The sequence below is a fragment of the Dasypus novemcinctus genome, chromosome 17 (assembly GCF_030445035.2).
Source record: "Dasypus novemcinctus isolate mDasNov1 chromosome 17, mDasNov1.1.hap2, whole genome shotgun sequence".
Lineage (NCBI taxonomy): Eukaryota > Metazoa > Chordata > Mammalia > Cingulata > Dasypodidae > Dasypus > Dasypus novemcinctus.
The window spans coordinates 36,719,400-36,746,154 of NC_080689.1; the positions used below are offsets into that span (position 1 = coordinate 36,719,400).

The following is a 26,755-nucleotide window of genomic DNA, read 5'->3' on the forward strand; positions in this document are numbered from 1 at the left end:
AGCTCGCAAGTCAAACAAAGCCTGGCCCAACCCAGCATGGAATGGCTCCTGGGCACCAGATTTGTGGATCAGAAGCTGAGTCAGCCTTAGGTTGTGTTCCTCTCTCTCCCCTTTGCTGGGGAGGTGGATCCCTCTGTCCCTTTTTCCTGTAACTGCTGGCCCAATGACTGAGAATTCAAAAGTGTCTATAATGTGGGGGAGGGTGCTGACTTTTGCAGCTACGGCTTTTAACTTGCAGTTTTGCTGCCACAGTTCTTTTCCTTTGCCCCTCTCTCCTATAGGCAGTGTCCAGCCTTCCCCTGGTATCGTAAATCCTAGAAGATTTTTTTTCCAGTTCATTTCTGGCCTGCCCTGTAGCTATTTTTCATGATTCATTTTATTATGTACACTATTATAAATTCTAAGCCCTGTTTGAGTCACTTTTCATAAATGGAAAGTGCCACAAACAGTGAACTAGGAATTGGAAACTTATAAATGAGGCATTTATCTTACTTTGTAAACTCAGTATACCTCATTTCTTAGGATATGTAATGGGATCACCTCATCATTGGTGTCCAGAGTGAATAAAGGTATTTTTCTAAAGGAAGAACTTTTAAGTGATAAGCAACTCAATAAAATAATTATATTAATTCTGTAACTCTATTGTAATAAATAATAGTATTTGTGAAAAGCCATTATTGCTGAAACTTGCAGTGGAGAAATGTGTAAGCTTTGGAATCAGGTGTTAGGTTGCACGAGTGGAGTTTGGAAGAATACTATATGCCAAGTAAGAAACACAGTATATAAAGTAAATAAACTTAATTGCAAGCCCAGTATGTGTAAAGTATAGTGGGCATTCAAAGATGGTTCCTGGCCTGAAGGAGTTTACATTTAGTAGATAAAGAGGCAAACACCCATAATTCAAAACAGAAAGGGAAACATAAGCAAAGTGTTCTCTGATCACAGAGGAGGAAATGTTTATTACCTAGTAGGTTTAGGGAAATCTTGTGGAAAAGTTGGCCTTTGAAGTATACTTTGAAAAAAAAAAGCATAGGTTTTCTGGAGGGTAGAGAACAAGGGCAGTATAAACCCAAAAAAACCAACAATATTTTGTATGCAGCTTGGGGTAGAAGGCATATTCACTATGGTTGAGTAATAGAGGAGAGCAGGATGGAAAAGTAGAGTGGTCTAGAATCTGAAAGATGATGAATATCATGCCAAATTATTTGTATTTCAGCTTTTAGTGAAAATGAATTAAAAAATTTTAAGCAGGTGTATGATAGGGTCTTCCTGTACTTGTGATGGTATAAAGGACAGGGCAATATGACCTATTTCAAACAATGTCTGATTACTTTCCAAAGGAATATTACAAGTTAATAATAACATGCAAATGGAAAGATCATTTCAAGGAAGATGTGGGATTTATTTACTTATTTATTTAAAGATTTATTTTATTTATTCCTCCCCCCACCCCCCTTGTTGTTTGCGTCCACTCTCTGCTTGCTGTCTGCTCTCTGTTTCTCTTTGCTGTGTGCTCTCTGTGCTTGCTCATCTTTCCTTTAGGAGGCACTAGGAACCAAACGTAGGACCTCCCATGTGGGAGAAAGGCACTCAATTGCTAGAGCCTCCTCAGTTCCCTGCTTTGTTGTGTCTCTCATTGTCTTTCCTCTTTGTGTCTCCTTGTTGCATCATCTTACTGCATCAACTCCCTGCACCTGCCATCATGCCAGCTCATTGTCTTGCTCATCTTCTCCAGGATGCACCAGGAACCAAACCTGGGGCCTCCCATTTGGTTAGCCGGGGCCTCAATCACTTGAGCCACATCCACTTGCCAAGATGTGGGATTTAAGCAGTTGTTAGTCATTATTGCCCTCCTTGTATTTAAATCCATTGACTTCTTTTCTGTCTCATCCAACCTAAAACTGGAGCATGATTATCTATGATTAGCTACCCTCCTGCATTCATTGTTTCCTTGATTTGTATAACACTGTGTTTAGTTCCCTGGATTCTCTATCTCTTTCAGTGTCTTCTATTCTTGCAACCACCTTTTAAACTTCAGTATTCACTATTTTGTCTTTTTTGTTGTTTGCTCCAGACCTAAATTGGCAACCAAAGGTATCTCCAACTCAATATATCTTAAAATACTCCCTATGCCTCCTTCTCCTTCCCTTCTTTTGAATTGATTTTTTATCCCTTCATTCCATTTTTCCTCTGTTACTTTGGTAATGTTATCCTTGGTTTTCTCTTTTAGTGGCTACTGTGAATATTTTAATATGCATGTAATAAAGAAATATGGTAATCATATTCATACTCTGTGTTGGTTTAATACAAGGTCTTTAGAATGCTTTAATATTAATCCGTCCCCACCAAACACATACTTATGTTTTTGTTAACCAGTGCTATTGTGTATTTGGTTTGTTACTCCACATTTTACTTCCTACCTGATCTATAAGACAAATGCATAAAATGTAATGATAAATCAATGGCATGAACTCATAGTGTATAAACATTTAATTTGTGAGAAGTATGACATAAAGGTGGGGAGATTAAAGGGTTTAGGAACACAGTTTGTATCTACTATTGATACTAAGTTGGTATCAAAGCTAATGAGATTGTTATAGATTTTTGATGTTAAATTTATACCCCATAGTAACTACAAAGAAAATATTGGAGAATATGCAAGCTCATAGTTACAGAAATTAACGTACAGGTTGCCAGTGGTAGGGACTGAGGGAATGGGGAGTTAATGCGAAATAGGTGTGGAGTTTCTTTTGGGGAAGATGGGAAAGTTTAATGGAAGGTGGTGAGGGTTCTCTGCAAAATAATGAATGTTATTAATGCCACTGAATGACATCCTTGGGTATAGTTGAGATGGAAAGTTTATGTTGTATATATGTTAACACACTTTTAAAAAGAAGAGCAACTTAGGGCAATGAGACCATGGCAGAGGCAATACATGATCTGGGTAGGATCTAAGAAGGGAGGAGAGAAGGCTCAAAAGGACATTATTGGGACATATTTTTAAAAATGGAACATAGACAATAAGTTTTATATAAAAGTTAAATTTCTTGAACTTGGTAACTGCTTAATGTGGATATATAAGTGAATATCCTTGTTCTTAGGAAATGTACATAACAGCATTACGTGTTCAAGGAGCTTGATGTGTACAACCTATACTCAAATGTTCAGAAAGTGGATTGATAAATAATCAGATGGATAGATAGATGAATTGATAGATTGCTGGATAGTTGGAAGTTGGAATAATAAGCAAATGTGGCAAAATGTTAAAATTGGTGGATCTTGGTATCTGGGAGGGTAGAGGTATGTTTGAGTTTTCTATATGGGGTTTGTACTGCTTTTTCTAACTGTCCTATAAGTTCGAAGGTATTTCAGATTAAAAGTTTAAAATAAAATTTAAAAATTTTCCTTAGTAGTTTTCCAAGTAAAAAGATGTTTCGTAGTGAGATAGTTATAAGTAGGGGAGGAGATATGGAAGCTAATGTGAATTCCCTTTTAGTGTTGGGAATTTTGGATATGTCCTTTTGCTATTGCATTGTTAGATTTTATTTTTGAGTTGCATCATCTAATTTTCTGGGTTTAAACCTAGATTGTTTACACTTATAATGGGACATAAAGGGGAACTGTCTACTAGGTATTAGAAATATGGGACAAGGATTAAAGTGATATGAGATTAAAGTTCCAAGTCACAGCATCAGCTTTTGAGTATTGTGGAGTGATTTGAGAGAATAAAGACAAACTGAAATTTCAGGGACATGGAAAATCTACAGGAAGGAGAACTCTTGGCAAAGGTTACAGAACAATAAATATATATATATGGGAGAATCTGGGAAAAGTATGATATAATGGAAGCTAAGAGAGGTAAGTTTAAGTGTGAATAAGCAACAGTATCAAATGTTGCAGAAAACTTGAAAATGATTGGCTAAGAGGAAATCATTAAGACAAATAGCAAACAAAGGATTAAGATTCAAAATATATAATCAGTGATGTACTGGTAAATATTTAACTGCCTGTGATGGTGGGGGCTTGTAGCTTTTACAGATTGCCATGAATAATAGCCTCATCATGGCCAGTTTCAAGCTACCAACATCCTATCATTAAATGTGGAACTGAAAAGAGATGTTTACAGTTAGCGGCATGCCATTATATATAAAGAACTCCTATAATTCAATAGCAAAAAGAAATCTAATAGAAAAAGAATATGAACAGGCAGTTCACAGAGGAGGAAATTTAAATGGCCATAAAAGATGTTCATCCTCACTAGTAATCAGTTTTATACAAATTAAAGGAGCAACAACAACCAAAAAAACCCACCAGATTTTATCCATTACAGTGCAAAAAATTATAAAATATTTGATAATATCAAAATAGGGGAGGAAATGGGCAAATATTGATAACTTCATACCCTTGATGGGTATAAGTTAATATACCATTCTTGAGGATAAATTGACATTTGTTATTGTAATAAAGAATATGCATTTCCTTTGACTAGCAGCTCAAATTCTTGATTTCTCTCCTAGAGTAACATTCATATATGTGCACAAGAAGATGTATATAAGAATATTCACTGTGGTATTGGTTTGTAGTAAAAAAAATACCTTGTGGGTGGTGGACTTGGCCCAGTGGTTAGGGTGTCCGTCTACCACATGGGAGGTCCACAGTTCAAACCCCGGGCCTCCTTAACCTGTGTGGAGCTGGCGCAAGGAGTGCCGTGCTGCGCAGGGGTGTCCCCCACGTAGGGGAGCCCCATGCGCAAGGAGTGCGCCCCATAAGGGGAGCCGCCCAGTGTGAAAGAAAGTGCAGCCTTCCCAGGAATGGCGCCGCACACACGGAGAACTGACACAATAAGATGACGCAACAAAAAGAAACACAGATTCCCGTGCCTCTGACAACAACAGAAGCAGGCAAAGAAACAAGATGCAGCAAATAGACACAGAAAACAGACAGCCGGGGTCGGGGGGGAGGAAGGGGAGAGAAATAAATAAATAAATCTTTTAAAAAGTAATTAAATAATTTGTGGAACAATAGGCCCAGTGCAGTAAGATATGTGGTTGTGATCAAAAGGGCCTGCTTCTGTCTTATCCATAATCTTTTTTTTTTTTAAGATATATTTTATTTATTTCTCTCCCTTCCCCCCATTGTCTGCTCTCTGTGTCCATTCACTGTGTGTTCTTCTGTGTCCGCTTGCATTCTTGTCACGCGGCACTGAGAAACAATGTCACTTTTTTGTTGAGTCATCTTTCTTCATCAGCTCTCCATGTGTACAGTGCCACTTCTGGGGCAGGCTGCACTTCTTTTGCTCAGGGTGGCTCTCCTTCCCGGGCGCACTCCTTGCACATGGGGTCCCTCTGCGTGGCACGGCACTCCTTGTGCACGGCAGCACTGCGCATGGGCCAGCTCGCCACACAGATCAGGAGGCCCTGCGTATTGAACCCTTGGACCCTCCCTACGGTAGGCAGATGCTCTATCAGTTGAGCCACAACCACTTCCCTATCCATAATCTTTTAATGTATGTATTGTATATGTATTTAATGTAAGCATTTTTTAAAATAAGAAATGCCTACCAGCAAAAGAAGGGAATTAAAGAAGTGAGAGCTAGAGGATGGGAAGGATACAATCCAGAATACTGGTAGAGTTTGGTAAAGAGAAAGAGAAACCATCTTATGAGAGAAAGAATATGAAGATAAATAAAGAAATTGTAATATATTGAGACAAAAATTAGCAAGCTATCCCCATAAGTCAGCATGGGAAAGAAGGAACTTGTAGGTATGATCTTCACAAAAATTAGTAGACTACTTTGCCTACTGAGATTTTTACAGAAATGAGTACATTCAAGTAGAATTGGGGATGCTTGTGTGTTTTTTTTAATTTGTGAAACAATTTTTGAATCAGTGCCTCAAAATGACAATATTTTTCTTCCAATCTCTGGAAGGTAAGTAGGTTATAGCTACTTCCATTAAATGTTGGAATTGTTTGGTAAGCTTGACAGCACTTCTCTTAGGCATAGTTGTTATCTAGAGATAATAATCGTAAGAAGACAAATGCCAAGGTCCAGATCAAACAATGTGGTAATGATACCCAACCAACTGATGTACCTGCTCATTAGATTTTCTTTTTCTGTCTATCATCCATATCATAGTTACTACTCTTAAAAGATAGGTCTAAAAAAATCTTGACTTGGTATTTGTCTGCCTCAAGTTTTAAAATGACAAGTGTTAGACTTGGTGTGTATTTTTATTTAAACATTAACATCCAAGTTCTATCTATTTTTCTAAATTTTTATAAAGCCAAACCTAAAATTTTATAACTGTAAGATTTTAGATGAGAAATAAGGAATGAAATGTTTTGTCTAGTTTAGTACAATTTTAGTCTGTTTATTTGGGTAGTGATGACTTGCTTTAATAGCTGAATCATAGGAGAAAAAAATCATGCTAACCACCTTATAAAAGTCTATATTACTATTTTTAAAAGCTCATTTTGTTATAAACAGGAGTTAATGTTCTTTTTAATCAATTACTTAAAAAAACACTGAAAGGTAGTCAAGGTGGCAACTCTATTAAAAAGTATGAGCAAGTACATAAAATATTTCAGGAATAGTGGACTTTGCCTCTTCTTTCAGTCTATTCTTTAAAAACTTCCATTAAGATAAATTATTTTAAAGTTCAGCTCTTAATGTATTCCTTCTTCAAAACCTTCAGTGATTCTCTACCAAATAAATTCAGAAGCCTTCAAGTTCCAAAATGCAAAGTATATGAAAGAGAATGCATATTTCCTGTTTCCATTTTATGCAAGATTTCTTTCTATAGGCAAATTTAGTTTCAAACTATATTTAACATGTAAAACTCTTCATTATTTATATTCTGTCATCTAAGCATAATAATAAAGAGGCAAGGTTTTTAAGTGAGAATTAGTTAAAAATAAGTTCCTTTTTGCTGTGGACTCTTAAACATGGATTAGCAAATACATAATTTTTTTCTGTTACCAATGGTTCATAAACAGACCCAGAAAAAGGAAGTGCTGCCATGGAAACACAAACCAAATTGTTAGTTGAAACCATATTCAAGTTACTTAACTGCCCTGTATCTCCAAGTTTTTAATACCAGGTCTTCCGATTTACTATTTCAAGGAGATAGCAGTTCTTCTGTGATCAAAGCAATCCACAGTCTTCTCGTAATAGAATTTTTTTATTTCTCACCCTTTTGTTTGCACTCACTGTCTGCTCTCAGTGTCCACTTGCCTTTTTTTTTTTAGGAGGCACCAGAAACCAAACCCAGGACCTCCATGTGGCAGGGGAGGCACCCAATTGTTTGAGCCACATCTGCTCCCTGCTTATTGGGTCTCTCATTGTGTTTCGTTGTTGTGTCTCCTCATCATGTCAGCTGCTGTTTTGCTCATCTTCTTTAGGAGGCACAAAGAGCTGAACCCGGGACCTCCCATGTGGTAGGCGGGTGCCCAGCTGCTTGAGCCACATCTGCTTCCCTCATAATAGAATTTGAAAAATAGACTTGAACTAGATGCTTTCTAGGACTGTTATCTCAGGAATACAGAGGTAAAAGATGGCTAGAATAATTGTCTTAATCAAGATATGAAAAATAGTTCATGCATATCTTTTCTATATGAAACTAAATTGGCTTTGAGGCAAAGGATTTTGTGGATGAAAACATTTTAAAGTTTTATTTTCCTGTCATCAAAACACATTTGGGTCACGTGACAGAACATATATCTAGTTTAAGAAATTTATCTCTTAATCAAAGAAGACATTTGTAAAACTGTTCTTGAAAAAACATACAAATTTCAAGTGCTTGTTTATTATTTTTCATGTGATATCTTGCTGCTGAAGGCCAGGGTGGCAGTTTGAAATTATTTTATGAATCCCAGAAAGAGAAAGATTATGTTTGCGAACTAATCGATTCCTGTGGGTTGTGAGACTCTTTCAATTGGATCTATGTCAATGAGACATGACTCACTTCAGTCTCTGTTATCTTGCTGGGTCTGATAAAAACAGGGACACTGGGAAAGGGCACCAATATATTTGATCCTGCCATGTGAGAGAAAGGACTCCAGTTTTGCCCACAGCTGAGCTATAAGGAGAAAAGCCCCCAAGAGGCTCAAAAAGCTGAGGCTCAAGGAGAGACGAACCATATACCTGATAGCTTGCAGGTGAACTCAGGAAGAAAGTAGAGCAGCCAAGACTGATAGAAGAGGCCTGGAAAGAGACAAGTCCTATTCCTCACAGCTAGGCTTCCAGATTTGGTAGATTCTGGAGGGGAAGACAGAGACCTTCGCAGAGATCAGTGGCCATCTTGTTTCGCCAGGTAGTCAGACAACAGGATCAGCAGTAGCTGACTTTGGTGAGGTAGCACCTCTGATGGTGTCTCAATTTGGACATTTCAGAAATGGATTTAGAACTCTAAGCTTTTATCCCAAGTAAATCCCCTTTATAAAAGCCAACCCATTTATGGTAGTTTGCATTGGCACCCCTCGGACAAAAAACAGCCAGTAAAAAATCTCACCTGATAAATTGGTTGTTTCTTTCTATATGTCATTGTGATATGAAACCTGTGAATTTTCTTTTCCTATATGTTTAGGTTGCTAGGATGTTAAAAACTGCCTTACTGGGAAACGGACTTGGCCCCGTGGATAGGGCGTCCGTCTACCATATGGGAGGTCTGCGGTTCAAACCCAGGGCCCCCTTGACCCGTGTGGGGCTGGCCCACGCACAGTGCTGATGCGCGCAAGGGGAATAGTAAACAAGTAAATTTTATTGTACTCTAAATGATTGTTAATAATGTAGTTGTAAAGGGTGATAAAATATTAAGGATTTTTAAATAGAAAAGACAGTGTATATTAATTTTTGGTATTTATAGAGAAAAGTCTTAAAATGTTTATTAAAATTTAATTTCAATAGTAGAATAGAGGCAGAAAAAAGAATGCATACTATTAGACTAGAAGAAATAATTTTTAAAATTTTAAAAAGAAAATGAACGTAAATCAAAATGTAACTATAATAATAGCCAACCTTTTTTGACTTGTCTGGCAATGTTTACATGAATTAATTTTTATAATATGGTAATTTTGAAGTAAGTACTATTTTTGAATTTATTTGAGAAGACTGAAACACAAAAGAGATGGAAGTTTTCCTAAGGTTATATAGCTAGTAAGCAACAAAGCCAGGATTCCAAAACTAGGCATTCTGGCTCAAAGGCTTATACTCTTAACCACTCTAAAAGTAGTGTTTAGATCTGGTGAAGCAGGGTGAGAGTGCACCTTGGTCTCCTTGGGTGGCTGTGGAGTTCTGTGTGTGGCTTCTGTGTGGGTGTGTGGTACATTTGTGGAAATAAGCTTGTAGTCAGGTTTTTGGTAAGGATGTACAGGTAGGGATATTTATTCAATAAAGTAGGAAAGATTGGGAAGTGGATTTGGCCCAACAGATAGGGTGTCTGCCTACCACATGGGAGGTCCAAGGTTCAAACCCAGGGCCTCCTGACCCGTGTGATGAGCTGGCCCATGTGCAGTACTGATGCATATAAGGAGTGCCGTGCCATGCGGGGGTGTCCCCCATCTAGGGGAACCCACGCACAAGGAGTGCACCCTGTAAGGAGAGCCGCCCAGTGCAAAAAAAGTGCAGCCTGCCCAGGAACGGCACTGCACACTTGGAAAGCTGATGCAGTGAGATAACGCAACGAAAATGAGGCACAGATTCTGGGTGCCGCTGACAAGAATACAAGTGGACACAGAAGAACACACAGCAAATGGACACAGAGAACAGACAACTGGGGGGAGGGGAAGAGGAGAGAAATAAATAATAATAATAAAGGAGGAAAGATTAATCCCAAAGGAAGACTTAGCAGGTAATATCACAGTTCCTGAAGTACTTCAGGTATTACATTTGACTAGCTCAGCCTTAATTTGTTTAGGTTTTTAGAACACTATCTTTTGAATCTTTTCCATTCTTTTCCTCATTTCTTTTTTTCTCTCTCCCCTCCCCTCTCCTTATGGGGCACACTCCTTGAGCGTGGGGCTTCCCTATGCGGGGGACACCCCTGCATGACACGGCACTCCTTGCGCACATCAGCACTGCATGTGGGCCAGCTGCACACAGGTCAAGGAGGCCCAGGGTTTGAACTGCAGACCTCCCATGTGGTAGGCAGACGCCCTATCCATTGGGCCAAATCCACTTCCCTCATTTCTAATTTATCGATTTATTGATGTTGTTTGTATAGAATATATTTAAATTATATAATTTTATCATTTTCTTTTTCCTTCCCTCTTAGACTTTATAAAAGCTTATTTCAGATATTTCAATTCTTGTTTAATAATGTAAGTATGTAAGGATATAAATTTACTTATCAGTAGACCTTTGGCCACATTCATTACATTTTGATGTAATGATGTTTCATGTATCCTTTATTTACTAAATAATCTGAAATTGTAATTTGGATATCTTTTTGACACAAGAGTATTTATAAATTTCCAACTTTCCATTATCAAGCCTTCACCACATTTAATTGGTTTTACATGCAGTGCCAATCTTGAACTTTTTTAATGTCTCATTTGACTGCAGTATTTACGTAAGTGATTTTTTTTTTCAAGAAAGACATAGGAGGGAAGCAGATTTGGCTCAACTGATAGAGCATCCACCTACCACATGGGAGGTCCAGGGTTCAAACCTAGGGCCTCTTGACCCGTGTGGTAAGCTGGCCCACGCACAGCACTGATGCGTGCAAGGAGTGCCATGCCACACAGGAGTGTCCCCTGCGTAGGGGAGCCCCACGCACAAGGAGTGCGCCCTACAAGGAGAGCCACCCTGCATGAAAAAAGGCACAGCCTGCCCAGGAGGGCACCGCACATACACGGAGAACTAATGCAGCAAGATGATGCAACAAAAAGAGACACATTTTCCTAGTGCCACTGACAAGAATGCAAGCAGATGCAGAAGAACACACAGCAAATAGACACAGAGAGCAGACAACCAGGGGGGACGGGGGCAGAGATAAATAAAAATAGATAAATAAAGACGGACATAGGGTAGAATGTTTTCTAAGCCTTCACTTTTGTGCGATGTTGCCCTTATTGGAGTTAATGTACCAGGGGATAAATCTGATTTGAGACTATTTTATGCCTTTGTAGAATAAATCGGGTTTTTTTACTATTTAAAAAATTATGAACTGTTTCATGCATAAAATACAGAAAATAATATACTAATTACACATGTGCCTATCATCCAAATTTAATAGATCTTAACATTTTGATATGTTAATGTCAATTATTTTTAAATAAATGAAACAAAATATATTGCAAACTCTCGCCCTGTAGCTCTCCCCATTGAGATATTCACTATTCTGAAGTCACATTTTTTTGCATCTTTTTATACTTTTTCTATAGATGCATGAATCCTAAACAGTATAGCATTACTCTGTGGTCTTTTAAAAATTGACATGAGAGCAAATAGTCTTTTTTTATTTAACTTTACATTGTTTTTGAGATTTATGGAGGCTAAAAACCATAGAACTTAGTTTTTAAATTATTATAATCCACTGTATAAATAAATTATGGTTTATAGATCCCTTTCTCTAATGAAGTTTGATAAACAGGGATTTTCTCCCTTTTGAAAACATTCCTGCAATGAACATCCTTATGCGTCTCTGTCTATGGGTTTGAGAGTTACTCTAAAGCAGAAATACTTCTAGAAGTAAACTTACTGTTTGTAGGACATTTACATCCTTGACTTCTAAGTATTGCCAAATAGCTTTCCAAAGTGGTTGTGGTCATTTATACTGTAACCTTTAATATATGTGAGGAACCTGATATTTGCAAGGTTGTTTTTGTTTTGTTTTTAATCATTAATGTTTTAAAATTTTCACCAATGTGTGTGTTCATATGTTTTCTCTTTTTTTTCCTGAGGTTATAAACATTCAGTGCAATTTTAATTTTATAGTATCTGGACATAGACCTTTCTGAGTTGAGATTATTCTTTCTTAATGACTTCCTTCTAATCTCAAATAATCTATTCCCTTAAATCTTTTGAGAACATGAATTATAATTTTTTCATTTTCTTTCTTAAAAAAAATATCCAGTTCTCTCAAGGTAGCTCCTCCTTTGAACTGTAATATCTTTTTACAAGTTTGGAGATTCTCCTTCCCTCCTTTGCTCATTCTCATAGAGGGTGGACAATGTTTATCTAGAGTTGGAAATTGAGAGAGTGTTCAGGCCAAGATAATAGGAAAAAATTAATTTTTTTCTGGTGGAGCAATGTTTTACCTCTGTGCTAAAACATGTCTTTATGTGTTTGTGTGGCAGCCAGCAGCTCACTGAAGCAGTATCTATACTTTGTGGCTGGCACAGTTACCCTCTTCAGAAACTAGCTGGAGACATGTTCCTGCTCTTTGTTTGGTGTAGCCATCTAGGTCATCTTAAATTGGTAATGAGTGCCAGCACGCGTTCCTTTCTTGGCATGTGGACTCCTGGCACCCGATAAATGTCCCAAGAGTTGCTACTGGGAACTTATAAAGATGTCTAAAAAAGGTCTTTTGTAATAAATATATGATTTATTGGTAATAAAGGAAAACTCAAAGAAACGAGATTATTCTGTGACTGATTCATTTTTCTATAAACAGTCCATTGTGGCAGTAGGACCAGTACTTGTATTTGTTGTTGACAGGCTAGAATCACATATGGTAAAACTGTAATCGTGGACCAGAACAAACTCTAGTTCAGTGATACACAGTGGAGATGCGTCGTAAGTTCAGCATCTATTTCCTGGATTTTAGCCTTGATCAGACTTGGTAGTATGCTGCTGTATTGTCACGTGGAAGGAAAATATATTTTTGGTTGACCAAAATTGGGAAGTGATTTTGAAACTCCATGAACACATTTCAGTTACGTAGATTATGTCCAATTTGAAGAACACAGCTGCCTAAGGCTTCTATCAAGTAAACACCTTATACCTAAAGAGCTTTTGTGGAACCATGTGAATACAGTTCATTTAGGCCCTCCTTCAGATTTTCTAGGCTGCCATGTCATTCCAGATTGTCTGATAAGCAGTGACCATTACAGGATTAGATGTGCAAGAGATTTTGAGGGGAGAGAGAGCAGAAGAAAATAAGAACTTTCAGACTGCAATGCATGTATGAGAAACTATGAAAGGGAAGTGGGAAGGAAGGATCGGGTAGGAAGTGCAATACAATCCTGAGAAAGTCTTGGTCAAACTGATAGGGAGAGTCCGCAGGCAAAGGTTGCCTGTTAGAGGAGTCTCTTGCTGGTTTTAGTTTCCCCATTTTGCTCAGTCATTGCCTGGGAGCAATGTAGAAGTTTTTGACTTGCTATGTTGTCCTTATGAAAATATAATGTACTTTCAAAGATACGTATAGATACCTAGAATCTTTGAAACTTGCTTCAGAGGGATAGCAATATGTTTTATATATAATACATTGTTCACATTGCAAACATAGCTTTAACTAAACCATTTCTTTATGGGAAACAACTTTTATTTACCCCAATAGACATGACTCCGCCAGCTCTTCCATTACCTGACCTTTACCCTGCATGTTAGATAATATTAGTGAGGGTCTTCAGATGTCTTGTCTGCTCACCTTCACAGTAAGCTATCCCATGTCATGTTAGGCCTCTCCCATACGCTCTTCAGCTAAAATGGTTTCTGGTTCCTCTAGTATCTAGCACTGATGTGAATCCCATTATTTTTGGATTCTGTTGCTTATTTCCGTGGGAATCTGGACTGACTTGTGTGCTTATTGCCATATTATCCTGAAGCCCCTCACATATTGTAACTTAACCGTCTTGAGGAAAAGTATGATGCTTCCTCTTTTTAAAATCTTTTACAAAAGTGTTTATTCCGCAGTTATTTCCCTACTAGCTTCTGTGATTATTGCCACACTTTTCATTAAATTGCTCACTTTTTAAATTTAAACTTACTTTAAATGGAAATTAAAACCACGGTTAATGTCATTAACAATTGTTTAAAATAACTATTGAGTTAAGGTTATTCTGCGACGAATCACTTAATACCATATTGCTTATTTTGAGGGAATATTGCAGTACAGAAACTTTAATTTTTTGTTTTGTTTTGTTTTGGTTTGGTTTTCCATAATAATAACAACAATTGTTTACCTTTTACCATGGGCAGGGCCACCTTACATGACCATGCAGACTGTTTCACTGCCTAACTCCAGGTTGTGCCATTCTCAGTTTCTGTTGTGAATGGCATGTCCTGGGGCTGTGCATCCCTGGGGCTCTTACGTGCCAGGCGTTGTGCAGAGCACTTTGCACATTCTAATTTAAATTGCATACCAACTTTCTGAAGTTACTGTTTTTGTCCTTTCTTTACAAATGAGTGAATAACACCACAGCGCAATAGAGGTTAGGTAATTTTCTTCAGGTCACAAAGCAGCTACTGTGGCAAGGATGGAGATAGGAACCCAAGCTGTTTGGCTCCAGAGCTTTCAATCACTATAGTGCATGCATATAGCAAGCTTAGTTCAACCTTTGTGTTGTACTCCAAAAGTACTGTTTGGGCCACCCCCAAATATATTTATTAAAAACGTTCAAACACTTAATTGTATATGTCTAAAATTTCCAGGTCATTAGGTCTTGTATATTTTATTTTAGGTTAATGGAAAAGGTTCCTTATGGTGCGTGGATCCAGAATATAAACCAAATCTCATACAGGCACTGAAAAAGCAACCTTTTTCCTCAGCATTAACATTTTACACCCCTTCTTCATCTCCACAAAGGTAAGGGATCTTCTAGAAAATGTAGCCAATACTCTGGTTACAGTATAATTGAACTCCAAAGAAAGTTGTAATATGAATTCAGTTACAAAAAAAGTTAAATCATTTTAATTGTCTGCAATATAAATGCTGACCTGAAGACATCAAGTAAAAAGTATATTTAATTTTAAATAAGATAACATTTTTTATCATTGTAACATTTTTGTATAATACTTTTTCTAAGTTGGTGTCATTACCATACAGTCTTCCTTAAACATTTGCTTTGATAAATGCTTTCATTTTTGTAGTAACAGCTATACTGATGTTACAGCAAACTTAAGCATACATTGAAAACAAGTATTAACAATTATGTATTATCTGTTGTTCCAGGCATTTTAAATGCACTGTTGTTTAATTATTATACAACCCTATGCAGGAGATTTCATTATTCCAAATTTACAGATGAAACTAAGAGCTTAATTATTTTACATAAGATCATCCAAATGGTTTGGTTTAATCTTAGATCTTTTCCATTCCAAAGCCTTTGCTCTTCCTGCTTTGGCAGACCATTCTTGATCTTAGTGGTACAAATTAGTTGTATTTGTGAATACATTTTTTAAAAAGTAAAATAATTTTTATAAGCACATTTTCCTTTTCTCTGTATTTTTCAGTGGCTCTTTATCACCTCACTATTTAAACTCTGTACTAAAGCAGAACCAAGTGCGAACCCTCAAAGGTATGTGTAGAGATCAATATTTTAAATAATAAAACCGTTTGAAATTCAGGATTTTTTTTTAAAAGTTCTAAGTATAAAGTAGCAAATGTACATTGTAGAAGATGTGGACAATAACAACACTTTATGAAAGTGAAAGTAAAAGTGACCATGTATTTTATTGTTAACATGTGGAATTTGATGTAGTTCCTTTAGTTCTTTTGGTGCTGTCTGTGAGTAGATATATTTATATGCATATATTAAGAGAGAGAAGGACATTTTTTTTCTCCGAATATTAGGTTCATAATATATATAAAGTTTTATATTCTTTTTTTTTCCATTTACTTTAATAGGATTTGATATCTTAATAATATCATGAGTAGATTTATTTTTTCAAATCTGTCTTAGACCAGAATATGGGTTGTCCAACTATCTCCCATGGGTCATAGCTGGTCCGCCACTTGTTTTTGCAAATCCCTTAAGCTAAGGATGGTTTTACAGGTTTCAGTGGTTGGGGGAAAACTCAGAAGAAGAATATTTCAAAAACATATGAATATTAAATAAATTTCAAATTTCACTGTCCAAAAATAAAGATTTTTTTTAACATAGCCATACGCAATTCATTTATAACAGCAAAGCAAAGTAGTGGCACCAGAAGCCTATTGTATCCATGGTTTTGCCTCTTGGCCTACAAAGCTTAACATGTATACTCTTCTGGCCCTTTTTACAGAAAAAAATTTACCAACCCCTGGAAGAATATATAGTTCAAAATATTTCTTGTATGGATTAAGTGGTAAGAATTTAAATCTAAGAAGTCAATAACACGTCAGTGTTCATAGCAGCATTATTCACAATTGCCCAAGTACCCAGCAACCAATGAATAGATAAACATAATGTGGTATATCCACACAATGGAATATTATTCAGCCATAAAAAGGAATGAAGTTCTGATTCATGTGACAACATGGATGAACCTTGAAGACATCTAGTTGAGTAATATAAACCAGACACAAAAGGACAAATATTGTATGATCTCACTAATAATAAATATTTAGAATAAGCAAATTTATAGAATCAGGAAGTAGAATATAGGTTGCCAGGGGCTAGGGTTGGGGTAGGGGGGTGAGAAAGTTAATATTTAATCCTAAACAGCTTCTGTTTGGGATAATGGAAAGGTAATGGATGGTAGTGATGGTAGCACAACATTGAGAAGGTAATTAACAGCACTGAAATACATAGTTTTGAATATGGTTACCAAAAAAAAGTCAATCAGCAAACTTTCAGAATTTTATAGACTTTTTTCCCTTAAGAATATTAAAAATGTGAATTATCTGTTTTCTCCTTATAGTTAATATCATAAGATTAGTAGTATATTAAAATGATGTTTTCTAGGATTGTTGCTTTGGATCCTAGAGATGTTTTCATGAACTTTAAAAATAGGAATTCTCAGACTAAAAGACCTTCTATGTGTCAGAGACTTTTTGGAACTACACAAAGCTAAGCCTCAGAAGCAATATGCTGATGTATATAAAAATAAGTGAGGGAAAGAATGTGAAAGCTTCAGAGAATTCTGCAAAGAAGTTAGGCAGAGCCTGTTTCGTATAAAGTTCTGACTTGACATAAGGCAAGTGGACATTTTGGTGTTACCTGCATGGGTAAATACGTTTCTCTTTACATTTAGATATTGCTAATATTCATTTGTCTTTTTTTTTTAAGATTTATTTATTTATTTCTCTCCCCTACCCCTACCCCACCCTGGTTGACTGTTCTCTGTGTCTGTTTGCTGCATCTTCTTTGTCCACTTCTGTTGTTGTCAGTGGCATGGGAATCTGTGTTTCTTTTTGTTGCGTCATCTTGTTGTGTCAGCTCTCCATGTGTGCGGCACCATTCCTGAGCAGGCTGCACTTTCTTTTGCGCTGGGCAGCTCTCCTTATGGGTGCACTCCTTGTGCATGGGGGGACACCCCTGCATGGCAGGGCACTCCTTGCACGCAACAACACTGCACATGGGCCAGCTCCACACGGGTCCAGGAGGCCCAGGGTTTGAACCGCGGACCTTCCATGTGGTAGACGGACGCCCTAACCACTGGGCCAAGTCCGCTGCCCTCATTTGTCTTTTTATTATCCCAAGATGACACTTACTCTTTCAGCCCAGTTTATATACATATTTTGAGAATGGTATTAGGGAAAATTTACCCAGCATTTTGTTTCTTTGGACATATAACATTTTCTTTGTAATTTCTGGTGTTTATTTAGAACCTATTCTTAAAGTATTTAGAGATATACTCTTTTTTTAAAAAATCAAAAGATTTATAGTGGTTCATTTTTTGCTGTTTTTTAATATTTTTATTATAGAAATTGTGAGCTTACAAAACCATCATACATAATGGGCAGAGTTCCCATACCTCACCCTCCACCAGCACCTTTGCATAATACCATGCAAATTGTGCCTGGAAAAGACACCTGACTGAGGCAAATGAGCAGGGTCTGAAATCTAGCTCACTCTCCATTTTCCAAGCTGTGCCATAATTGGGGAAGGATTCACCTAGAGGAAACATTGCCTTTTTTCCAATTCACACAGAGACACTATATGTGCTAGCAGTTATAATTTTTTTTTTTCCAAAAACATGTTAGAATACTGTACTCTCAGATTTTATTTAGTTCTCATTCTAAAAAACAAGAATTGGAGAGGTCATTGTTTTGTTGGCCTCTTGCTATAGAATGTAGGGCATCATTGATTCAGATCCTTTGTACTTGCTGTTCCCTCTGCCTGAAATGTTCTTCCTTCTGATATTTACATGACTTCATTCTCTCAAGCTCCCTCAAGTTTTTGCTCAAATATTGCCTTCTATATGAGGCTTTCCCTGAACTCTGTACTTAAAATTGCAGCTACCTACCTCAACACTATCTTTATCTCCCATCCTGCTTAATTTTTCTCTTTCTAGTGTTATCAGTATCTAACATGCTATGTTATAGTTATTTCTTTGTGTTCTTAGAGGATAGGGATTTTCCTGTTTTGTTTTCTATAATATTCTCGCAGCCTAGAATGTTGTCAGGTTCTTAGCACAATCAATTTTTTTAATGAATAGCAGATTAGAGAGTTCCCAGTGATTCTGTAATATTCTGCAAACTTTCCTCCTCTAATCATGAATGCTTAGTAAATACTAAGGGATGATGATAGACTAATAATTAGAAGCCTGGTTTCTGGAAGTAGACTGCCAATATTCAAATCCTACTTCCACTGTTCCTAGACACCTCTGTGTCGCTTTTCTTATCTTTAAAATGGAAATATTAATAGTACCCACATCATAAAATTATGAAGATTAGATGAGTTAATACAAGTAAAATACTTAGAACATGACAGGTGCACTGAAAGTACTCAATGGTAGTTATTATTTTGATGATAATCAACTTAATCTAAGAAAAAGAGGGCAAAGGTATAATATCCGTATTCATTATACATTTATCAAGTACCTACTGTTGTTCTAGGCATTATGTTAACATAGAGGATAAGACATGTTCCCTCCCTAAAGAAGGTGACAGTTTAATTGGGAAGATCTTACTGTAGACAGTGTTGTTTCATGAGGTCACATTCTGTTTGATGGATATGAGCTTATCGAGTCGTGTGCTCTCTCATAGCAACCATCTTCTGATTTACTTAAACCTGTTTGTTAAAGTAAATAATAATAACATTTCCTGCCTTCAGAGAGTTTACCTTTAAGTTGGAGAAAATCCAAGCCAGTATTTTCCAGGCTTTATTTTCTACCTTAACTTTAGAATTAGATATAACAAGTAAAATGGAAGACTTTGGGTTAAAAAAATTTTCAACTTTGAAGTAGTGATGGGAAAGCTTCATATCTGAGTCTTATTTTAAATAAATCCTTTATAATCTAGAATTGATAAACATTCTAACTTTTCCTCACATTTTAGAATATACCATTTCACTTTTCATAGAATTACAGTTTTGTGGCCTAATAGATCACCAAGTTGGGAAACATTCAATATTAGTATATAAGTAGATATGAGAGGAAAATGACCTTATCTGAAGTGGAACCTGCTGATTATATTATTAGCCCTTTAAAGCCCATTTTTCTTATGAAGTACTCTTGCTGTTTGACCTCTTGAGGATCATGGAAATCTGTAGTTGCTTATAGGCACATGTATAATTATAACTAAGGGCTAAATTATATGCCTGCAATAATGATTCATTTATCATTTATAGATTTCACATATATAGACTGACCAATTACAGTTTTTTAAATCTTCTGTAGCTAGTATGTAATTAATACAGACCTTCACAACTGCAGATATATATAGAGAGAGAGATAAGGATATTATTCAAGGTAAAAATGCTAAAAGATAGTAATGCCTTAATATATATTTTAGCTAATTTAATTTGTTTAAAGTCAAACCTTACTGAAATGTAGTTTCAGGTTTTCATTTTCATTTTATTGTGAATAAAGAAGAGAACTGTTACTACCTCTAGTATGTCTCCATTCTACTTTATATGATACGGTTCATAAAACTTTCATAACTTTAAGTGAATTTGTAGATTGCAAAATAATGTGTATTTATACCCCATTTTTTTGTTTAATATGTGTTTATACTTCTTTTTAATGAGAATATATACCAAAATATTAACATTGGTTATCTTTGAGTACATGAAAATACTTAATAATACCCTTCTCTTTTATAAAGACCATTAACATTACGACTCTTTCCCATTCCAGAATCTGATATTGATGCTGCCACTGCAATGATGCTTTTAAATACTTCTATTGAACAAGGAATTTTAGAATGTAAGCAATCATGCTTTTATATTTTAAATACATTTTTGTGAGTACCTTTTTAAATGTAACTTTAAAATGTTTTTGTTTTGTTTTGTTTTGTTTTAGAAAATGTAAGATTTTTGCAATGAGTTTCATGTTTGGGGCCCTCAGGTTTACCATGTAAAGCTGTACTTTAGTGATAAATCTCTTTGCCTAAAATTCAGTAGATTTTGATAAGCTTTATTGGTTTTAAAGTACCTTTTATGTAAAATAAGGATTCAATTTCTGTAATAAATGGCAAATAAAGACCAAAAAAAAATGCCTTTTCTAGGCAAAGTTACTTCTTTTCCACTAAATTGTGTTTTCATCTGAATAACTTAATTTCTGTTTTATTATGTTTCCATTAATTTATATGAACAATTGAGAGAATGGGTTAATGCAGTGATAGATCTTTTTACATTATCTAAGAAATAGAGAAATAAATAGATATTGAGAAAGTAAGTTTAAAGAACCCAAAGTGAATAAAGAAAAATAATATAAATATTATAAATAAGAAAATATAGGAAATATATTTAGAATCTTATAATAGGAAATCCTTCTTTAAGATACAAAATGCAAATCCACAAAGGAAAGGTTGGTAAATTTAAATTAACAGCAAAATATTTATAGTATATATATTTTTTAATCCCCTCCCCCCCCATGACTTACTTGCTGTCTGCTCTCTCTGTCCATTTGCTGTGCATTCTTCTGTTTGTATTTTTTATTTATTTCCCACCCCTCTTGCGACTTGTTTGCTGTCTGCTCTCCATGTCCGTTTGCTGTGCGCTCTTCTTTGTTTTTACTTGTCTCCCTTTTGGTTGCATCACCTTGCTGAGCTGGCTCTCCACAGCGCTTGCAGGCTGGGCAGCACTCCATGGCGCTTGTGGACCTGTGGCTTTCTGAGGCATGCAGGCGAGCCTGCCTTCACAAGGAAGCCCCAGGACGCAAACCCAGGGCCTCCCATATGGTAGACAGGAGCCCAACTAATTGAGCTACAGTCACTTCCCTGAGAGAATATATTTTTAACATCAGACAAAGAAAGGACAAATATCTAGTATATAAATTAAAAGGCACCAGGAAACAGACATGGCTCAACTGATAGTGTCCACCTACCATATAGGAGGTCCAGGGTTCAAACCCAAGGCCTCCTGACATGTGTGGTGAGCTGGCCCATGCGCAGTGCTGCCACACACAAGGAGTGCCATGCCATGCAGGGGTGTCCCCTGTGTAGGGAAGCCCCACGTGCAAGGAGAGCCACCCAGCATGAAAAAAGTGCAGCCTGCCCAGGAGTGGTGCCGCATGCACAGAGAACTGACGCAGCAAGATGACGCAACAAAAAGAGACACAGATTGCCAGTGCCACCGAGCATGCAAGCAGACACAGAAGAACACATAGTGAATGGACACAAGAGAGCAGACAATGGGGATGGGGGTTGAGAAAGAAATAAATCTTTTTTTAAAATAAATAAAAGGCTCCTACAAGTAAGAAATAAGGAAATAGTTCAGCATAAAAATAAGCAAACAGTATGAATAGGTGGGTCTCAGAAGAGGAAATATGTATGGACAATCAATGCACATGTGAAAAGATGTACAACTTCTTTAGTAGTCAGGAAACTGTGAAGTGAGAATAATATTGAGATACTAATATTTTTGTCCATCAGATTATTAAAAACTAAAATGATTGAAAATGTAAAGTGTTAAATATGGGAACTGGGTATGGTTATAGACACTGTTTGGGTGTAAATTTGTACGGGCATTTTGGAGGAAAATTTTAAAGTACCAATTATAATTTTAAGTGTATATATCTTTTGCTTAGCAATTCTACTTCTTGGTATCTGTCTTAGAAAAAGATTTGTATGTGTGAGAAAAGGCATCAAAATAGATTTTCATTACAGCATTATTCTAGTGAAAAACTGGGAACAATCTAAATATCAAGAAGCATATGGTTAACTGAACAGTGGCACATTCATACTGAGGCTTTCAGTGCAGCAGTTTTAAATATGTTCTCCATGAGAACGTCAAGACATATTGTTACATGGTTTTAAAAGATGTCAGATTAATGCTTACAGAATAGTATGATCTGTGTAACTAAGAAAAATCCTGCAAAGTATTACTAATCTAAAGCATTTACAGCATGGGGTGATAGAGTAGTTTTAAGTGGCCTGTTGGTTTTTGTAATCACATGCCATTGATGGAAGATTTATTTTCCACAGGTGAGAAGCCTCTTCCTCTTAAAACAGCACTGCAAAAGAAGAGGAGTTATGGCAATGCATTTAATCATCCCAGTGCCGTGCATTTACAAGATAGTGATTCTTTAGCCACCAGCATTGATCCAAAGGAAGATCACAACTACAGTGCAAACAGCATGGCTGCACAGCGTTGCGCATCCAGGTCTAGTGTGTCTTCCCTGTCGTCTGTGGATGAGGTGTATGAATTTATCCCAAAGAGTAGCCATGTGGGAAGTGATGGCAGTGAAGGATTTCATAGTGAAGAAGATACAGACATTGATTATGAAGATGATCCTCTTGGAGACAGTGGCTACGCATCACAGGCTTGTGCAGATACCTCTGAAAAAGGGCAGCCAGGCAAAAAGATGCGGAAACAGTCATGTCAAGAAATTGATGAGGAGCTCAAAGAGGCAGCTGGATCTCTGCTCCACCTTGCTGGAATTCGTACATGTCTGGGTTCTCTAATAAGTACTGCAAAGATACAAAGTCAAAAGCAGAGAAAAAAATAGAAATACTTTCTTGGTGAAATTATTTGAAGTGTGGCAATATTCTTCTACATTATTCTTTACCAGGGATATCAAAGCCATAATGGACTTCTTTCATTTTGGGATGGGGGAGGGGTGCTAATTACTTTTTTCTTTCAAAACATTTTTGTTTTATTTTTATGACATAATTGCTGTTGGGATCATGCCCAATCATAAACATATGATGTGAAGTCCTAAGAGCATACTTTTTGTGATAAATGTCTCCAAGATTTGGAACTTTTTATATAAGAAAATCCCCAGGCTGTCTTAAAATTGTAAAAAAAGATCTTTCATCAATATGTCAAAATGTGAGAATTTGCAACTCTAACTTTTTTCGTTTTATTTTTCCAATCTATAATTGATGATAGTCACTGATCCAGCTAAATTTTTGCTGATATCTTTCTCAAATAATCCCAGCATACACAATCCAGTAGGATAAGATTTGGATTTTTATTTTTTCTTAGTTTTTGTTTTTAATTATTTTTAATTGCCTGAACAAAGTCAAATATAAATTGGAAAAAATCTTAGATGTCTAGAAAGTTCTTTTTGTTTACATAGAATTAGAATACAACAGAGTTCTAAGACTGAGAAAATGCAATTTTGTGGTATAATTTTTATCAAGACCACTGAAATTCCTATTACAATGTTACCTTTGAAATTTTTTTACTTCACGAATATTACATAGCATTTATTGGGGCCCTTTGTTCTTCTTTCCCAGAGTGCTTTGCCTCCATTGTTTTGTTTTAGCCACTGGCTGTCATTGTCAATAAAAACTATCCAATGAAAGGAGATAGCCATAGAGTGTGTTATGGAGTAACACCCATTTTGACACATTTTTGCAATAACAGAATCTTTCATTTGCTTGGTAAATATACTGCATTCTGAGAATCTTATAATAGGAATGGAGTATAAGCTAAGATAAACATTTTGAATGCTTATTATTAATACTTATGTCCTCATAAATAAAAGTAGTTCATTTAGGAAAAAACTTCTGTCCAAGCTTTGTATGAATTAAATTTGTATGTATACCTAATTACAAAGGATTTAACAAAACTGTAAAGACAAATACCTTTATGGATTTCAAAATGCATATAAAAGTAAATCATATACAATACATTGTTTTGGGGAAGTGGACAGTATAACACCTATATATGTGCCATTAATCCTTTTAAAAGATTGTGTATTACTGTTTGAAAAGTGCATTGACTAAGGTGTTTTAAGTATTTGAAAAAATCTGCTTGTGCAAAACATGTTTTCATAGTTTCATTTGAATAGTTTCCCTATATTATTTGGAAAGAATAAGGAGTATTAGTAAAACTAAACAATTATTATATATTTTTTCCTACAGTGATGGAAGCAAGTTTCTGAAAGTTCAGTCATACCTCGTGCTACATTCTGTTTCATAGACAATAACCTTGTTTGGTTTTTTTCTGGTAATTTCCTAAATCTCTACATACCCGTACACAGAATCAGGTTCATAATATTGGTTTGCTGCATTCATCTGTTTCTAGAACCAAAAAGTATTTTCTTGGATTTTTGGGGGGCAAGGGGGGCAAGAAATACTCATATTTTACTTCAAAATTTTACTTGGGTAAAACTATAAAATGAGAGGCATGATAGAAAAACGAAGTATCTGTTTCAATTGACAAGACTTCAAGTCAGGGATAACATTAATGTTCTCTGTTCTGTTTCATACCCACATTAATAAATGGTGCTGTTAAAGTTTAGTAATAGTTGATAATGAAAAATAATCCTTAAGCATGCAGGAATGAGGTTTTTGCAGTTATTCTAAGTTCTTTACCATGTCCCTTGCATAGACTTTAATAACAGTGTTTCATTGATCCGGTTCCAATTTATTTTATTCTGTTGAAATTCTGTACCACAGATATTCTCCCTGGTTCTTGTCTGTTAGGTAATTCTTACAAATAAAGGAAAATGATCAGAGATAAGAATAGGGGAGTCACTCCCAGCTGTTAAAAGGGATCTTCAAAATTATTTTGTCTTAATGTAAGTAATAATTACTCTTTAAATTCCTTGCTTTTCTTTTCTTCTTTATGTACCTTATTACAAATAAAAATATTTCAATTGGCTTCATCAACAACAAGGAGGATAAACACTTGTGCACCAAAAGCTAATAGGAGGAAGGTACATGCTATTTTATACTTACTTCTACACAATTCAGTCCTTGACTGTTTGCTAATATACCAAGACAGATACTTCCAAAGGGGAAGAACCTTTGTAATTACACAATCCATATCCCCTATTTTTACTTTCTTAAAAATTATGATCCCATTTCTCAAAAATGGTGAGAAACATGGCTGATTACCACCCAATTAAAGAGTCATTCTAAGGCCTATGGACTGGAAATTGTATTTCCAATAATATATTAATAACATTTACTACAATAAAAATGACTTAGAAACTCTGGAGAGGCTATATATGGGATTTCCCAACATATTTTAAAACTGATTTGAGTGAACATAATTTTCCTTATGTCAATAAATTGTGTTGCAGCTGATTCCAGTTCATAATAGATCCCTAGTAAAAGATTTGACTCAGCACAATTAGTCTTCATCTGTCACACATCAAGTAGAATCAGTGTTTTTGGATATATATTTTTGAAATTTATTTGTGCAATATATTACTAAATTAGTTAACATTTTGTTTTACTTTTGAAATTCAGAAAAAGAAAACCTGTATTTCATGGACAAGCTAACTATTGGTGAACCACCTCCTTTTTTCCACCTTTGAGCCTTTCTTCCCTCCTTATAGCCAGCATGATGTCTCGTAATTTAGATTCCTTTGTATATATTAGAGTTTACATATATAAATTTTTTTTCTTTTGTTATTTTCTAAGGCATTACATAAAGGGTTCATGCTAGATGGTCAGTTGAATTTATGTTAGCACGGATTCAATGCTAGAGAAGTGTTAAGGAAAGAATGTATGTGTCATGGTAAACCAGGAGGCCTTTCTCAGCAATTTAAGCAGCAGATGTGAATACTTCACAAAACTGTAGAGACTATCGTCTTAAATACTGCAGTAACTTAACCTTTTGTGGAGACCATATCATTTCATTATGAAATTTTGAGGCTTTCTGGTTTGCACATATTTTATGGTTTTTGTTAGGTTGGAATGTGTTGTAAGCTTTGATTAAAACAAAGTTTACTTCAGTATGTTAACCATGTAGTCAAAATATTTATTGAAAGGGAACATAGAGTATTTTAATGTTACACCTGCCATTTTTTCTTAAAGCACATTCTTTGTATCTAACTGCCAGGGCCATTGCCAAAACTTTGTTTTTAAATTGTTGTACATTTCTTTTTAAACTAAGTGCTTAATTTTAAAGTATTATGTTGCCATCATATAGTGTATAAAATGTATAATTGCCAATTCATTGTAAGTATTATTTATTTTTAAGTGCAAGACATTTGAGTCATTAAACTGTTTCCTTATCCTCTTTTCTGATGTAGCTAAAAGTTGTCCTGAGTTTGAGTTGTAACTGCCAGTAGATGACCCAGCCATGAGGGAACCACTTATCAGTTGCCAGTCTTTTTTGCTCATATTAAAAGCATCTTTCAAATGTTTAGATTTTTTCCTAATCTCTGATTATTAAAATGTTTATAAAGTTTATTTTTACCAAAGAGATGCAATTCATTATGATAAAGTATTGCAGAATAAACTTTGTTTTATAACATTTTTGTATTCTTTTGTTCTTTGGGGAAGTAAAGTAGATGTAGGTGGCTCATATTCCTATATACACA

General features: G+C 35.8%; 1 protein-coding gene across 2 annotated transcripts in view; it reads left to right on the forward strand.

Annotated features, from left to right (window-relative positions):
- FOXN2 (forkhead box N2) overlaps positions 1-26,688 on the forward strand; it is a 79,191-nt gene extending 52,503 nt beyond the window's left edge. For both annotated transcript variants that reach the window (XM_023588861.2, XM_004458771.4), the window contains exons 3-6: positions 14,623-14,747; positions 15,395-15,459; positions 20,165-20,233; positions 22,455-26,688. In XM_023588861.2, coding sequence (XP_023444629.2) covers positions 14,623-14,747; positions 15,395-15,459; positions 20,165-20,233; positions 22,455-22,978 — 783 coding nt within the window. In that variant the 3' untranslated portion in view covers positions 22,979-26,688. The remainder of the gene's footprint in view (positions 1-14,622; positions 14,748-15,394; positions 15,460-20,164; positions 20,234-22,454) is intronic.
- The last annotated feature ends 67 nt before the right edge of the window (positions 26,689-26,755 follow it).